This window comes from Odocoileus virginianus, chromosome 23, assembly GCF_023699985.2.
Source record: "Odocoileus virginianus isolate 20LAN1187 ecotype Illinois chromosome 23, Ovbor_1.2, whole genome shotgun sequence".
Taxonomy (NCBI): domain Eukaryota; kingdom Metazoa; phylum Chordata; class Mammalia; order Artiodactyla; family Cervidae; genus Odocoileus; species Odocoileus virginianus.
Window position 1 is genome coordinate 7,762,263 of NC_069696.1, and position 16,533 is coordinate 7,778,795.

At 57.3% G+C, this 16,533-nt stretch overlaps 1 protein-coding gene across 3 annotated transcripts in view; it reads left to right on the forward strand.

Annotated features, from left to right (window-relative positions):
- The first annotated feature begins 215 nt into the window (after positions 1-215).
- Positions 216-16,533, forward strand: part of MGAT3 (beta-1,4-mannosyl-glycoprotein 4-beta-N-acetylglucosaminyltransferase) — a 38,325-nt gene continuing 22,007 nt past the window's right edge. The window contains exon 1 of one of the 3 annotated variants that reach the window (XM_020881817.2): positions 216-237. Coding sequence is in view for 1 of the 3 variants with exons in the window: in XM_070453356.1 (XP_070309457.1) it covers positions 5,620-5,639 (20 nt within the window). In the remaining 2 variants the exon portion in view is untranslated. Of the gene's footprint in view, positions 238-5,536; positions 5,640-7,591; positions 8,322-16,533 lie in introns of those variants that run through there. The other 2 variants (XM_070453356.1, XM_070453358.1) reach the window with 2 other exon arrangements.

Genomic DNA, 16,533 nt, shown 5'->3' on the forward strand with positions numbered 1-16,533 from the left:
GTGGGCTCGGGGCGTATAGGTTCAGACAGGGAAAACAGTCTGGACGTCCAGAGGTCGCCTTCCAGGTTGGGGAGAGGTGACGGAGGGGGTGTGGGCCAGGTGGTAGCCCAGCAGCTGTGAGACTGGGATCTTGCTGATGGGCTCCAGGAGCGGAAGCTGCCGTCGGGTGGACAGGCCGTGAGTCAGCAAGGTGGGCTGGTGCCCCCACCTCTGGAGTTTCGAGGCACCTTTGCCAGGGTAGGTGCTGGGGGCGTGGATGGGAGCAGCAGCTGCAGGCTGGAGGGGGCTCCAGGTGGGCCCAGCCTGGTCCTGCCCTCCCAGCTGAGGCTGGAAGGAATGTTGTCATGTGAGTTTGTGGGGAGTGCCCAGTAGGGTTTTGAGGGTTTCAGGGCATGTGTCCTCTGTGAGTGTACAAGGGGTGTGGTCCGTGGGTCTCTGGGTCCAAGGCTGAGTGTGTATGTGTAAGCGGCACTAGGGTGGGGAACCTCCTGGTAGACATGCCGTGCTCCCTGCATGTGCCAGGCAGAGGCACGCAGGTGTGGTTGTGTAGAGGTAGGACCACTGATATGACCCAGCCCAGGGCCTCACTCCAGCAGGCCACCCTCCTGGGCTGCCATATGCCACAGAGGGTGTCACTAGCTCAGCCAGTGACTTAGCCCAGTGTTCAGCATCTCTGGTGTCTTTGGAGCTTGTGGAGACCCTTGGGCTGACTCTCTCCCCGCGGGTCCCCTGCACACTTTCTGGCTGTAACTAGTCCCTTCCCTGTCCATCCTTGTCCTGGAGGCTCATCTCCAAATCTGCCCCAGCCTTCGAGGCCTGGCTGAGATGCTGCCTCTAACCTTCCCAGCCCCCAGGGCCTGCGTCTGTCTCCTGCTGTGTTTCCGTCTGGTCCTTGGCACCCCACTGGCCCAGCTTCTCCTGGGGGCAGGGATGAGTCTGACTGCTCTAGCCCAGGGCCTGACGTATAGTAGGTGCTCAATCTATGAACAGGTGTAACCTTGCCCTCCCCCTGCCCCATGTGCTCTCTGGATGGGGTCAGCTGTGAGGATGAGAGGACTCGGGGAGGGACCTAGCCCCTGGTCACTGGAGCCCTGGCTCTGAGCTTGAGTCCTGGATCTGCCCTTAGCTGTCAGGGGAGGGGGGCACTCTGTCAATCAGTTTTCTCACTGGGGTATGCAGTGTGCGAGGCTTGGAGGCCTCCAGTGAAGGCAAACGTGATGGTGGAGAGGGAATGGGCTCCTGAGTTTCTAGGAGAGGTTGCCAGGATTCAGCTAAGTGTGCGGTTCATGGCACAAGACGTGACTGGGCTGCTGGATCATGTCGGTTTACAACCACACAGCAAGCAGCCTTGGCCCCAGTGGGGTGATTCTTTCAGTCCGAAGGTCTTCCCTTACCCGGAAGGCTGGCACTTCTCTCTCGGCTCCCAGCAGTCTTCAAGCCCCACACAAAAGACACTTGGAGATGACCCATGTGTGCATGCTCAGTCACGTCCTACTCTTCTCTGACCCCATGGACTGTAGCCCGCCGGACTCTTCTGTCCATGGGATTTTCCAGGCAAGAATACTGGAGTGGGTTGTCATTTCCTCCCCAGGGAATCTTCCCCACCCAGGGATCAAACCCACATCTCTTGTGTCTCCTGCTTTGCAGACAGGTTCTTTACCAACGGCGCCACCTGGGAAACTTGAGGGGTGACCCTCAAACACACATGGTGGGGGGTGGAAGGGAGGCTTCCTTCCTATGAACAGAGATTACCAAGCAGCTGTTATGTGCCAGGCTTGTGGGTACTGAAGAAACAACAGTGGGGTCAGGACAAACATCACTGCCCTGCTAAGGGTTATGTCTAGTCAGGGAGACAAGCAAGAGGACAAGACACAGGAAATTACCTAGTGTGTTGAAGGTGAAAAGTTCTAAGAAGAAAGAAGAGAAGGCAGAGTGATCAGGAAGCCTGCACCTAAACAAACAGGGTGCTTGGGGAGGCCCTGAGTTTGCACTGAGACTCGGAGGAGGAGGAGCCACGTGGTACCTGGGGAAGAGCATCCGGAGGAGAGAACTCCGGAGGAGAGAACAGCCCGCCCCAAGGGGGCAGGTGAGCTCAGGGAGCGCGCAGGGGGACGGGGCGAGGGCTGGGGGGCAGCAGGCCAGCCCAGGCGGCCCGTGTGGCTCCTGAAGGGCGCAGGGTGAGATGGAGCCACAGCAGGATTTGAGCAGTGGGTCTGCCTTGTTGCTTTCTAGAAACATACTGACCGCTCTATAGGGCTTCAGCAGACGCACCAGGGGCACAGCTATGGCAAGCATGCCAGTGAAGGACTTCCTTGATGGTCTCGTGGTTTAGATTCTGCGCTTTCACTTCGGGGATGCACAGGGTTGATCCCTGGTTGGGGACCTGGGAGCAGCTAAAAATAAATAAATAAAGCAACAATGGCTTTTTAAAACAAAAAAGTATTAGGGTGAGAGCCATGGAGGGGTGAGAGGGCAACTGGGGAGCCCACAGGACCCTCTGCTGTGGGAGGAGCATGGGAGAGTTGGGGCAGGGGCCTCTGAAAGGCCAGAGGACCCCAGGAGTCCCTCAGCTGGTCCCCAATCCTTTGAGGACCCAATAACAGCCACGGGCCTGCTCCCACAAAAGCACACAGGCGTGCATGCACATGTCCACACGCCACACATGCTCATACACATTCACACGCACAAGCACAAAATCACATCCATGTGCAAGTATACCCATACCCATGTTTGCCCACATATGTGCACACTCACAAACACACACCACGCCACAGGAAACTTTAGGAGATTCCTGGACCCCCTGACCTCCCAGGTAATGGACTCCTGTCTAATCTATCCCCTCCGCTTGACAAGTAGGGAAACAGGTTTGCAGAGAGAAAGGGGACTTACCAAAGTCACCCAGGCAGAGAGGGTCTGACCAGCAGCATTTGGCCCAGACAAGACTAGACTCCCAGCCGTGGGGCTCTCTGTCCCCCTGTACTGAGCAGGGTGACCCATCTCATTTTTATGCCCTAAGAGCTCACCAGGAGGTCAGTCAGGGAGGTCAGAATGTCAGACAAGAAGCGCTGAGGGTCCTAAGAGGGCCCGGACACCTGTAGCAGGCATGAAGGTGAACTTCAGGAAGGGGAAGTCAGAGAAGATTCCATGGAGAGGAGGTATTTGTAACCTCACCCTGGAGGACTGGATGGGTGGAATAAATACTTAGAGATGAGGCTGGGGAGGGCATTGCAGGCAGAGTCTGGTAGCACCAGAGGCCTTGGGGTGGAAACTCTCTAAATCAGGCATGAGCAAGGCCTCTGGGAACCAGAGTGGCTTTCAGGGTTAAGGGTTACGTGGGTTGGGTCTCGAAGGATGAGTAGGAGTTTTTTCAGAAAGGCTCTCTGGGCAGGACTATTATATGCCAAAGCGCAGAGACAAGGAAGGCTGGAGAAACTGCAAGCATTTCAGAGAGCTGCTTGCTGTGTGCTTGGGGGGTGGGCTTGGTAATGAATGAATGAATGGAGTGCATGTAGGGGAGGGTAAGAGAGCCAGTCTGGTGACTTCATGTGGCAGGTGATGAGGAAGGAAGGCGAATGACATCCTGCTGCTGCTGCTAACCCACATGCTCTCAGGCGGCCACCTCATGCCCATTACACAGATGAATAAGCTGAAGCTTTTTTCTTTGGCTGCACCACTGTGAGGCTTGAAGGATCAGTCCCAACCACCGGACAGCCAGGGAATTCCCTAAGCCATAGCTTTGAGCCAGCTCACACTGCCTATGGCATCACCAGGCTCCAGGCCCCTGAGGAGCCTTGGCAGGGCAGGTGTTTGGCCCTCATTACGGCTTAGGGGACTCCTCACCTGGAGACCCAGGGCCAAGTGAAGGAGGCAGGGAGTATAGCTTCCACCAGTCAGGCAGCAGCTGCCAAAAGGGATAACAGACCTAGCAATTGTTCCCAGAACCAAACAGGCCCCAGGTGAAAGGGGACAGCAGATCTGTAAGGGGACACCTGTCTTGGGGTGGATAATCTTGTATCCGGACCTCTCTCAGCTCCAGGCTCCCACAGCCTCCTTGTCAGGTGGCCTGGCCCCAGGGGAGGGGTGGGGAGGGAAGAGCACTTACCAAGCCTCTGCCTCCCCACGCCGCCTTTGATGGCATGGAGATGGGCCAGGAAGTGAGCAAGGGGGAGGGAGAGGATGGAACTCTCGCTGCTGACTGGGCAGCGATCATTCCCATTTTCTGGATGAGGAAATGGAGGCTTTGTGCAGTGACATGAGTATAACAGGTAGAGGAGCTGATTAGAACCCAGGTCTCTTTTATTTATTTGGCTGCACTAGGTCTTAGTTGCAGCGTGTGGGATCTTTGATATTCATTGCAGCATGCATAAATCTTTTTTATTTATTTTTGGTTGTGCTTGGGTTAGTTGCTGCATGTGGGCTTTCTCTAATTGCGGCAAGCAGGGGCTACTCTTGGTTGTGCGGGCTTCTCACTGTGGTGGCATCTCTTGTTTCGGATCATGCTTTGGTAGTTGTGGCTCCGAGGCTCTAGAGCACAGGCTCAATAGTTGTGGTGCATGAGCTTAGCTGCCCCACGGCATGTGGGAATCTTCCTGCACCAGGGATTGAACCTGTGTCTCCTGCATTGGCAGGCGGATTCTTTACCACTGAGACATCAGGGAAGCCCCTCTGAGTGGCCTTATGAAGGAAACTTCCTTATTCCCATTTTACAGATGAGGAAACTGAGGTTTAAGTCACTGACACAAAAACTCAGACTGAAGCCAGATGTCTCTGGTTCCTGAACCCAGTTACCACCACGCAGTGACCTGCCCACACCCTTATCTCTCACTCGGCCTCACAGGGAGGGCCTATGGGCTCAATGATAGATGATCACATCTATTTTGCACATCGTTAAAAAAAAACCAAAAAGGAGTCAAGCTACAAGTGTGATGAATTAGTTTTTAGGTCACAGCAAAATGGCTTCACATCAAATGAGCTGCATCAAAATAAAAAGTGTCACAAGGGTAAAATCCTTACATAGACGGGATTTGGGAGGCCTGGGCTGGGGCTAGGAAGCTTCCTTTCCACTGGCCACCCTTCAATAATTTTCAGATTTGCATGTGTGAAATTATTCTCTACCCACCCAAATCAATTAAACGATTTCAAAGGACAAAAGGCATATTTGTGGCTCAGGCCTTGATTTGGAATTGTTGGGCTCGTGGTCTTGTGGGGTGCCAGCTCTTGTCAGAGGCAGAAAGAGCACACATTAGGTGACAGATGAAGGCCATGGGCCACCCACCAGGAGCATCCTGGCAAAGAGAGCGAAGACTGAGAAAGCCCCATAAACCTGAACTTGAGCCCGGGGCATGTCACTTCACCTCCTCCCCTTTGCTGGGAGCTGTGGAAAGTGAGGGATGTGATATTTTGTGCCCAGCTTGGTGCTGGGCCAGCATCCAGGTTTCTGGATAAGTTCACTGGGGGAGCCAGACCTGCAACAGAGCTTCTCTCTTGGGCTGAGGGATGTCCACAGTGCTGCAGGAGGCCGTGGGAGAAGATTCTCCTGGGGAACATGGCCGGGCAAGGAAAAGTGTCTCTGAGAGGGTCCTTTCCACATGGCAGGAATCCCCAGGCAGAAATGGAGTGATGGCCGCGGCAAGGTGGAGGTGAGTGTGTGTAAGCAGTAGTGAGGGTTCTGTAGGGGTGGAGCGACAAGGGCGGAGAGTGTGCTAGCAAGGCAGGTTGGGGAGAAGCAGAGGCTGACTTTTTTTTTTTTTTAACATTACTTAGTTGTCACTTGTTGCAATGTACTTTATTTATTTATTTGACTGCGCCTGGTCTTAGTTGCAGCATGTGGGATCTTTAGTTGCAGCATGAGAACTCATTTGTGAAATGTGGAATCTAGTTCCCTGACCTGGAATTGAACCTTGGTCCCCTGCGTTGGGAAAGCAGTCTTAGCCAATGAACCAACAGAAAAGTCTCAAGGCATATTTTCAGGGTAGAATAGTTGAGAGGGTGGAGGGGGGGGTGGGTAGTGATAGAGTAACTCAAGCAGGTGAGTCATGGAGATAATACATAAGGCATAGTATGGCTTCCCTGACGGCTCAGCGGGTAAAGAATCTGCCTGCAATGCAGGAGACATAGGAGACTTGCGTTTGATCTCTGGGTCAGGAAGAGCCCCTGGAGGAGGGCATGGTGACCCACTCCACTATTCTTGCCTGGGAAATCCGAAGGACAGAGGAGCCTGGTTACAGTTCACCGGGCAAGAAGAGTTAGACAAGACTGATCGACTAAAGTTCTTTTTTTTTTTTTTTTTTAAGACTAGTGCCAGCTAGGAATGGTTTTTACATTTCCAAGTGGTTGGGGGAAAAAATCAAAAGAATAATGGTTTACCTTGAGTGTCCCTAAATAAAGTTTTCTTAGAACACAGCCGTATACTCATTCCTGTACACAATATCTGTGGTTGATTTTAAGCCACAGTGGCAGAGTAGAGTAGTTGAGGCAGAGACCTTGTGAGCAACAAAGCCTAAAATATTTACTATATCGCCCTTACAGACAATAGTTTGCTCATTTGGGGCTTACAGGGAACTAACCGGCAGAGGTGAACAGCAGACAGTCTAGGTCACGAAGGCCTCCTTTTCTGCCTGAGAGCAAGCGGGAGCCATGAGGTGTTCAGGGAGGAGTGTGTCCCGCTCAAATAAATGTTGGAGAAGGCGGACTCTGGCTGCTTAGCAAGGACAGACAAAGGTGGGTGAGCAGCACCTGAACCAGGAAGACCCGCAGGAGAGGGCTCCGAAGGCCCTTGGGGCTGCTCTCGAGAACCTTGTGGGCGCCTAGCCTCCCGGTGCCTTGGCCGCGGGTCCACAGCAATGCTGCCGCATACCCGGACCCGCTTACACACATAGGCGGAAGTGATTGCTACAGGGGCTCACGTGAGCGGAAGCCGGAAGCCACGGCCCTGGAATGGCGGGAAGCACGTGGAGGCCACCTCAAGCCCCGTACAAAAGCAAGAGGAGGCAAGGTGTGAGATGGTGGGCGCTTGGAGAACCGCTGCTGGTTGTGCAGCAGGAGAGGAGACGCAGGAGGTGGGCAGGACCGTTGGGCTTTGAGTGCCCGCTGAGGGGGACGGGATGGGGGTGGGGAGCAAAGGTCTTCACCGGGAGTCAGTGGGCCAGGCCTGGAATAGAGGAAGCACACAGTTGCATTGGTCATATGCCTGGATGGAGGGGGTCAGAAGGATACAGGCGGGCCAAGGCCCAAGGTCCACAGTCCAGTGTACATCGGCGATCTTCACAAACACACAGACGTGTAGAAGCGGTCACAGGCCCTCAGCGATACACGCACCACAATACCAGACCCTTTGCACACGGTCACAGCTGCGTGTACACATCATCGCAGCCACCCAGGACCAGGCACACACAGAACAGAAGACCTAGAGGCCTCTCTGCATGGTCACGGATGTGGGCACACAAACACGATCCAGGTACACGCAGGCACAGTGGCTGAGATCCACGCCCATGTACACACAGGAACAGACTCGGGTACACGCCGCAGGTCACCCAGAGCTATGTATACGGCAAAACAGACACATGCATACACGCGCAACAGAATCGGACACGCAGACGTATGCACATGCTAGACACGCACACACTCTGACCCGCTCCGCTTCTCATCTCATACACACACACACCCGCACAGGACGCACCGGGCCGTGGGTCGGCGCACGCACGGTCACAGGCAGGGTCGCGCGCGCCCGGGCGCGCGCGTGCGCGCGCGCACACACACACACACACACACACACACACACACATACACACACACATTTGATCGCACACGCGGGAGGCGCAGAGCAGCGGCGGCCGGAGACTGCGGTCCTAGGCGTCCCCGGCCCCGCGCGGCGAGCGGAGCCGGGCTGGCGGCTGAGGGAAGGGGGCGCCGGTGGGGGCGGGGCGGGGGCCGGAGCCGCCGGAGCCGGGCGGGAGCTGCACCTCTGCGCGCAGCGCTCGGGCCTCGCTTCTGCATCCCCCGCCTGCCTCCAGTGGGGCCCTCCCCAGCCGGGGTCCGCTCGCAGGGTCCCCGCCGCGGCCCCCGGGTGCAGACAGGCGGCCGCACCGAGCCCGTGGGACGGGTTGGAGGTGGGGGCGGGGGCGGCGGGGCGGGGATCGGGGCCGGGCCGGGGCCGCGCTGCCTGCGATGCCGGGCGCCCGCCGCAGTCGCCGCCGCCGGAGCCCGGGATGGGGCGAGAGGTTGCGGCGGACGCCAGCATCTCCCCGCCGGGGGCCCCGGGGGCCGCGGAGCCGCCGCCGCCGCTGCTGCTGCCGCCGCTGCTGAGACCCGGCGGGCGATGGGTGAGTTGACCCTGGCGTCCTGGGGGCCCGCGTTGCAGCCCCCCGCATCCCGGCTCTCCCGGCCCTGCGTCTCCTCCTCCGCGCTCGCTGCGCCCCCCGCCCCCGTCACAGCTCCCACAGCCCCCCTCCCCGAGCGTGACCTTTGGGGGCGGAGGCGGGAGCACTAGGCTGGGAGGTCTGGGTGGGGGCCGAGATGGGGGGCGGATGCTGGGGCGGCTACTCAGCTCTGGCACCCCCTCCCCCAACCCGGCTGCTCAGCTGAGCTTTCTGTGGCGGGGGAGGGCAAAGCCTCATTCCCTCGACCCCCCCTACCCCTACCCTCGGCCTGGGCAGGGTGCGTCCCCGAGGCTCCGGGTTTGAGTTAGGCTTTGTGCACCGCGCCCCCGGCAAACCTCCCGCGCGCCGCGAGGCTGGGAGTGGGAGGCCTCGGCTCCCGCCTTCCCCTGCCCCCCGACCCTGGGCTGCGGCACGGCAGCGGCCGAGGCCCTGGCGCTGTCGGGGTGCTGGGCAGATGCGGAGGCCGGGATCAGACCGAGGGAGGTGGAGAAAGAACCCCAACCCTTTCTGGTGGGGGGGCTCCCGCTCTTTCCACCGCATGCCCAGGGCGGGGGAGGGAATCTGGCTGGGGGAGGGTGCTATAAATATCTGCAAATAGTGAGTTCTGGAACCAGGGTGGGGAGGGGACTGCACCTGGGTTGTACTGGGGTGGGGGGGGGGGGGCGGTGCCTGAGCTAGGGTGCCAGAGAGGCAGAGATGGGTCTCAGCCAGCCCTGGTGACCTGAGGTTGGGTGACTCTCTTTAGGCTCCAGGAGACTTCCTAGAAGTGGGCAGGACCACTGCCCCAATGAGCTCTCTCTCTGGTCCCCCAGCCTGGGCTCTCTCTGGGTCCACATAGCACTCCACTCCTGGGCCACCAGCCCAGATCTGCCTCGATGGGGAAGACTTGTGTCACCTCCAGGGCAGTTACTAAAAATCCAGGCAATGGGCCAAGCCTGGGGATGGAAGGAAGAGCAAGACAAGTTCCTCCCCCCACCCCACCCCACTTCCCCCAATGCCCCACCAGGAGGAGCTGGCCATTCTGCAGGGTTATCAGTGTTTCTGCCAGCTGAAGAGATAGACACAGGGTCCTGGGAAAGTTTGAAAAGGGGCCCTCAGCCCCCTCTCCCCTTGGGGGAGAGGGAACTTGCTGGAAGACATAAAAGGAAGCTGGAAGGGTTTGCTTGGGAGAGATAGTGGGAAGGGTATTCTGGGCGGAGGGATGGATAAGGCAAGGCTCCAAGATGTGCTGAGTGTGCTGAGAGCTGGAGGTGGGGGACAGCCAAAGCCCTGTTGGGAGCCAACATGAGAAGCCACTGAAGAGAGGGGAGCCGAAGCTGGAGGAAAGGAAGGCCAGGTGGAGGCGAGGTGGTGGGCCACCCCAGGGAGCTGGCGTGAGGACAGCAAGGAGACCGGCTGGGATGGCACCGGCCGGCCCAGCTGACCCCCTTCTGTGGGTCTGCCCAGCGCCCTTAATGTGCTCAGGGTCACTTGACCCACATTGCTGATCACTTTCACTGAGATAGCCGGACCACCTCGGCCAGACAGCCTTCTGAACCTCAGTTTCCATGTCTGACAAATGGGGAGATTCCTTCACTCAGTTGTGGTGAGGACTGCATGAGATGCTGCGTCTACACGAACAGGTACACCCAGCACCTGAGACACACCTAGGAAATGGCTGGCAGCTCCATGGGTATTTTTACCTGTGAAACAGGGACACTGATTCCAGCTGGCAGGCCATGTCCACTTGATGGTGAGGATTCTGTGAGGGCTGGCTGTGACCAGGAGGAAGCTGAGGCTTGGGGGAGCTGAGTGTCACTGTCTTCCTTCTCGGAGGAGACAAAAGTAGCAGTGAAGAGTGACCCGGGCGGGGTAGTCTGCACGGACAGCCTCCTCTTGCCTGTGTAGACACCCACCACCTTCTGGCCCCTAGCCGTGTCAGTCAGGGGACTCTGCTCTGCTCCCCAAGGCCAATTTTTGTTCCCCAGGCCGGCGCATGGTGCACCCCTTCCCAGCCAGATCTCTAGTCTACCACATGGGAACAGGGCTCCCTTCCAGAAGTTTCTTCAGATATTCTGGCCAGCAAGCATGATATCCTCCTGCGAGGGGCACTTTGCTGGGCAGCCCGGTGGAGAGGACACAGGCCGTGCCCGCCAGAGATTCAAATCAAATTGGGCAGCAGGTACCCCTGGACACTTGGGCACAGATATCCACGGTCTGCCTAGCTCTGTGCTGGCAGCTTGCAGGTAGGGAACAGTCTCAATAACTGTGCCATGAGGCAGTCAAGTGCAGAAAGAGCAAAGATTCTAGATCCAGTGGCCCAGGTTCCAATTCTGATCCTGTCATTTCTTACCACGTGACAGTAGACTCTGCATCTCTGTGCCTCAGTTTCCGTATCTCTAAAATGGGGAAGACCCACACTATCGCTATTTGAAGAGCTTTGTTCAGTTTCCAGTGGGCTTTCGCTGCCCCCCTTCTAGAATGAGTCTCCCTGTTCGCCCAGCCTGCCACAGTAGATGTGTGGTCCACTTTCCTGTAGTCTTCCCCTCTGTCTGTGAATCCCTGTGGGCTGGGTCCTGCCTCTCTATACCCATTGCTTGGGCAGGGGGCAGTGGTCTGCTGGCTCGCCAATCAGCAGTGGTGGCCAGTTTCCGTAGTGGAAATCTTCCCAGCAGGATTGATTTCGAGCTGCCAACAGTTTAACAGTCTCACAGTGGGAGCTGGTACAGCACCCAGGCGTTCGGTAGGTGCTTAATAAATAACAGTAGAACAAGGAGGAAAGTCCCCAGGAGCTGTTGGTCAGATAGACTTGAGGAGCGGCCATGTGATATTGTAACTGCAGGGGGCTTGTTGGAGGGCACTGGATAGGCTGAGAGTGGGGTGAGAGATTACCCTGAATAAGCATCCACAGGGAGGAGGGCAGAGGGAATGGTGGGTATCCTCCTTCCCTCCACACCTCTGGCCCTGCCTCTCTCCTCTCTGACCCCTTCTCCTCCCAGGGGCCCCCCTTGACCTGGGCCTGGGCCTTGGCATAGAATGGCCCGGCTGCCCCATGCTTTAGCCCAATAGGGCTCTGAGATGTGGTCCACACAGGCCCCAAACCTCAGATTCTATTCCTTTGCTTATGCTGTTCTCACTACCTGAATGTCTGTTCCTCCTTCTGTCCCCCGGCGCTCTGTTACTCACCAGAAGCCTCCACGTGATGCCAGCATGTTTGTTATTGTGTGATCCTGACAGACAGTGAGCTCCATGGACCTACAGGAGCACAAATAAGGAGTGAATGAGTGAGTGAATGAATGAATGTGTGATTATCAGCCCAAGGGAGCATCCTTCCTCTTCCTTCCACCTATTCCTCCTCCGTCTCCATCCCTGATCAAGGACACTGAACCTCCAGTGGACAGCCTCACTTGCAGCAGAACGGTCACAAGGACCTTGCTTGTCCCCATCTCCCAGAAGGGGAAAGAGGCTTCAGGAAGGGGTGAGAACTTCCCAAGGGCTGGAAGCAGGCCTGAGGGGGTGGAAGGGTAGTGGACCACTCTCGCATGGTCTAGAGTGGACTGACAAGGGGCCCACGGCCTTGCTCGTAATCCAGAAAGTTAACAGGGAACACTTTTCCTTGCATTGCTGAAATTCCCCTGTTGGCTTACTTATTTTCATCTATTCTATAAAAATAAAATCGGAACAATAGGAATCATTCACACACCTAGTTACTCTATTGTCTTATGAGTTTAGAGCTTATTTGGCTAAGACTTTGGTTCCCACTGAAGTGGGAATCCCGGGGGTGGGGTGGGGTGGGGTACGGGGTGAAGGCCAGGACAGAAGGTAGGAGTCTGTGCTGATGCTGGGGTCTCCTGAGGGCCCGGCCTCTGGCTACCCCTCTAGGCAGGCCAGGAATTTCCCAGAAGGAGCAGGCCAGGCGGTCTGAGGTCTGAGCTAGGGAGGGTGGCCAGAGGCCGTCTCTGAGATTCTGGATGCCAGAGACCCGAGATGGAGGACTTTCCAGTCATAATAATTTGCAGCTCTTTATCGAGCACTTACTACGTGCTGGGCGCTGGGCCAAAGCACTTTGTCTGCATTATCTCAGAGACACCTCCTAACTTCCCACAAGGTAGGTACTATTATTATCCCATTTGGCAATTCGAAGGGGCTGGGGACCCAGGGCCGGGAAGTGGCAGGGCTGGGATCCATCATATCCAGCCTGTAGGTCCCCAGCCTGTAGGATGGGGCTGCCTGTCCAGGCCCTTCCATCACCCAGAGATGACTGCTCTATGCGGCTCGGACGCCTTGGACTGCCGCCTCACCCCACCCCGCCCTCCAGGCCACCCTCTTGGGGGCCCAGGGGCTGCCTGCTTTCTGCTCATAGGCCTGGGACCCTGCCTCAGGAGGGCCCGCTCAGCCTTGCCTGGGCACCAGGGGGATAGTATGGATTTTCCAGGCTCCCCACCCTGGGAGGGAGGGCTGGAAATCTATAATTTTGCATCCCCTGGGGATTCTGAGGCCTGTGGACTTCAGGAACCACAGCTTGGCCCCGTGAATTCCATGCTGCCTCAGGAGACCCCTTCAGCCTTGGTGACTCAGCTGCTTCCTGCGGTCTCTCTGCCCCCACCCCCAGCTCTGCAACAACCACCCTGTCCCACCCCTCCCGCCCCTCCCTTCCCAAGCCCATTGCTTTTATCTCAGCACCTGCTGCCGCCACCTCCTCCAGGGAACAGGTCCCGGGCTGGGACCTGTATGGACCCCCCCAGAGTCCACACTTAGCACTTTAGACAAGCCCCTCATGGCCGCCCTCCTCTTGTACTGGGGGCCTGGCACACGGTCTGGCTGAATCGAGGTGACTGGGGAAGAAGGACCAGGTGGGGAGCTACCCATTAAGTGGGGGCACTGGCTCCTGGGCTGGGCACACAGGCACTCTCTGGGGGGCTGGCACCGTGCCTCACACGAGGAGGCACTTGAGAAGTATTTAAGTATCTGCTGAATGGTAATTCTGAGAGTGGAGGGTGAGGGCCACTTCCGGAAACCAGGCAGATTAGCCAGTTTAGGTGAATGATGGAGAAGGTGCCTTCCCGACCATCACCTGGGACTGTGCATGTGTCGTAACTCATGTTTATGGCACGAATGGCAAGGAGATGCTGCTGCTTTCTGGCGTGATTTCGTTTCAGCATCTCAGGGGCGCTGCATCAGCTGCCCCACCCCGACCCAGGCTAGCAGCCCCGGGGCCAACTCCCCCTCTGGCCTGTACGGTGCTGTCCCTCTGTCTCCAAGTGCCTTTCCTCTCCTGATTCATCCATCCTATAAGATTCCTCCAGAAAGCCATGCGGCATTCCTACTACCCCAGATTCCTGTCTGTCTGTGTTCATGGCAGGAGACCCTTGTGCAGGGAGGTCTGTTGAGGGCCTGGTGGAGGGGGGATGCTAGTGGAGTGGAACAGAGAGGACTGGGTCGGGGGACTGGTGTTGAGGTCACCAGGGCCAGCCGTGGGTCTTGCTCTGCTGTTCTTGTGTCCAGGTGGCAAAGGGAGGGGGTTACAGGAAAGATCAAGGGGCCTCCTGGCATGGCTCCTGGAAGCAACTGTGAAGCTCAGTCCAGCCAGGTGACGGTCACCTCAGCCTAGAGAGGGGGCCAGACTGAGGCCGCCCATTTCACAGAGGGGATGTTGAGTCCCGGGGCGCTTGGCACTGACCCAGAGCTTTGTGGTCTGTAGGAGGAGCGCCCAGGACTGTGGGTTTGCGGCCCGCCCCCATTCCTTTCCCACGCTGGAGTGTTTCTCAGTGGGGTCCTGGTGAGGGGGTGAAGGAACAGGAGGCGAGGAGAGCAGATTCCCCAGGGCTCAGGCCTGCCCTCTGGTCCTCCGGCATGGAGACAAAGCTCCCTAGGAAAAATGCCTGTTGCCCCCAAACTGGCGGGAAATCCATGCCAATAGTTCATTCCAGCAAAAAGGTGCTCAGGAAAAAATTCTACAAGAACTTAGGCGACAGTGTTAGCCCAGGAGTGGCAGGTTGGTGAGTGGTATCATTCTGTCTCTTTCGCTGTGATGTCCAGATTCCCCAGAATGTATGAGAAACCTTTAGAACCAGGAAGATGAAGTTAGGTTCTAAGAGAGATAAGAAAAGGGGCTGTGAGAACAGCCAGCTCCCCATTTGTTGGATTCTGGGGTCCCTGCTCGTGAGTAGCCTCCAGGGAGGCTGGCTGTGGGGTCTCAGGGTAGGAGTTGCCCGGCCCCAGGGACGTCCCCCAGAACAGGTGCGCTGGGGGCACACAGCGTCCGTCCGTCTCATTCCTGGAGACTGGGTCAGTGAGAGTCCAGGCCAAGGGGTACTGGGATGCCACACCCCGAGGATTCCGTTCACACGTCTGACCTCCTTCCTGTGGCCCCAGTCCAGCCTCTGCACCTCTTCCCCTGCACACCCCACATTCCTGCCTCGGGGCCGTTACTGTGCTGGACTCTTCACCCGGAAAGCCAGCCCACTCCACCCAGGTGTTGGCATTCACCTAGGAAGCCACCCCTGCCCCTTCCAACCAGAGGCGACCCCAGGGCTGCTGACATTACTGTCCCCCCAACCCCTGTGCCCAGGGGATTGACTGTCCCCTGACTGACCCTGTCTCTAAGTGCATTTCTGGCAGTCCTTCTGAGTCATAGTCAAGTTCTCCGTCTGTGGTCATGGTCTTCCCAATGACAGCTGAGCCCCAATTCCCAGTGGGGACTCGATCTCTGTCTGCACCACGGCCCCTGACTCTGTCCTTGGTACAAAGCAGTTGTTCATTCATTTAGCACTTGATCACCAAGTGTCTTCTCTGTGCCGGGGGCTGGGCTACATTCCAGGGCAGGGTGTGATCATGTCTGTGTTTTTGTGCTTTTTTTTTTTTTTTTGGTGAATTACCTGTGCACGCACACAGCAGGAGCACCTCCATCATACGAATGCATGTCCCTTAGGCTGTGCCTGTGTGTAATCCTGTCAGTCCCCAGCATGCCTAGCTAATTCATTCAGCAAGCGTTTATTCAGTGCCCACAAGGAGGTGCCGGGCTATGACCCAGAAGCTGAGTGACCCAAGGTCTCTGCCCTTGGGAAGTGCCTGTCTCGTGGGGCCATTATAGAGTGGGCTGGTGGGGAATGGAGGCCAGTAGGCATGGGGATGGTCAGGACGGCATCCTGGGGTGACAAGGAGAGGGATGGGGAGGGGCATTCCTGCCAGGGCTGTGGGTCGGCTCTGCGATCCTGCCATGGCCCTGGGAGCCCGAGCGGGCCCTCCTTGCTGGGCCACGGAGCCCTGGGCTGTGAGTGCTGCCGCTGGTGCTAGGAGGAGGGCACAGTGCCCTGAAGAGGGAGTGTGTTGGCTGGAGAACCTGGGCTGCAGAACTTTCTTTTTTAAAAAATGATTTATTTATTCTTGGCTGTACCGGGTCTTCGTTGCTGCAAGGGTTTTCTCTAGTTGGGGTGCATGGGCTTCCCACTGTGGTGGCCTGTGTTGCCGTGGAGCATGGCCTCTGGGCGCGCTGGCTTCAGCAGTTGCAGCACTCGGACTCAGTAGTTGTGCTGCACGGGCTTGGTTGCTCCGCAGCCTGTGGAATCTTCCCGGACCGGGGATTGAACCCATGTCCCCTGCGTTGGCAGGTGGATTCTTATCCACTGTACCACCCGGGCAGTCTCTCCAGCTACAGAACTTTCTATGAGAGGCAAGCCTTGGAACTAGAACCCAGAACACAGCAACCAGAAAGTAGGAACCCCCTCCCCCAATTCAGACCAGGGAAACTAGAAGATGGAACTTGGAGAGGGAACATGGAGCAGCAAACCTAGAATTTGGCCTGTTGGAATGTGGAATGCTGATATGGGTCAAGCTGGAAGGTCATGTCTGTGCCCCCAGGGGTCAGTGGGAAACTGAGGTCCAGAGAGGATGGGGAGGCCCTTATCTTGGGGAGCAGCAATGGGCATGCATGTGGTCTCCGCTGAGCCAGTCCCTTCCTACAGCCTCCTTGGATGAGGCACGTCCACTCTCTAAGCCCCGGTTTCCCTGTCTGTGAAGTGGGCTTGTGAAGATGAGCTAGGATGAAGCGCACCACCTGGGAAGGGGATGCTGCTCTTGGTGCTCAGGGTCTCCCCAGAGGTTAGCGGAATTGCCGAGGCCAGGACCCCAGCTACCTGGCCCCTGGGATGACCTCACCTGTGGTGACGGTTCTGTC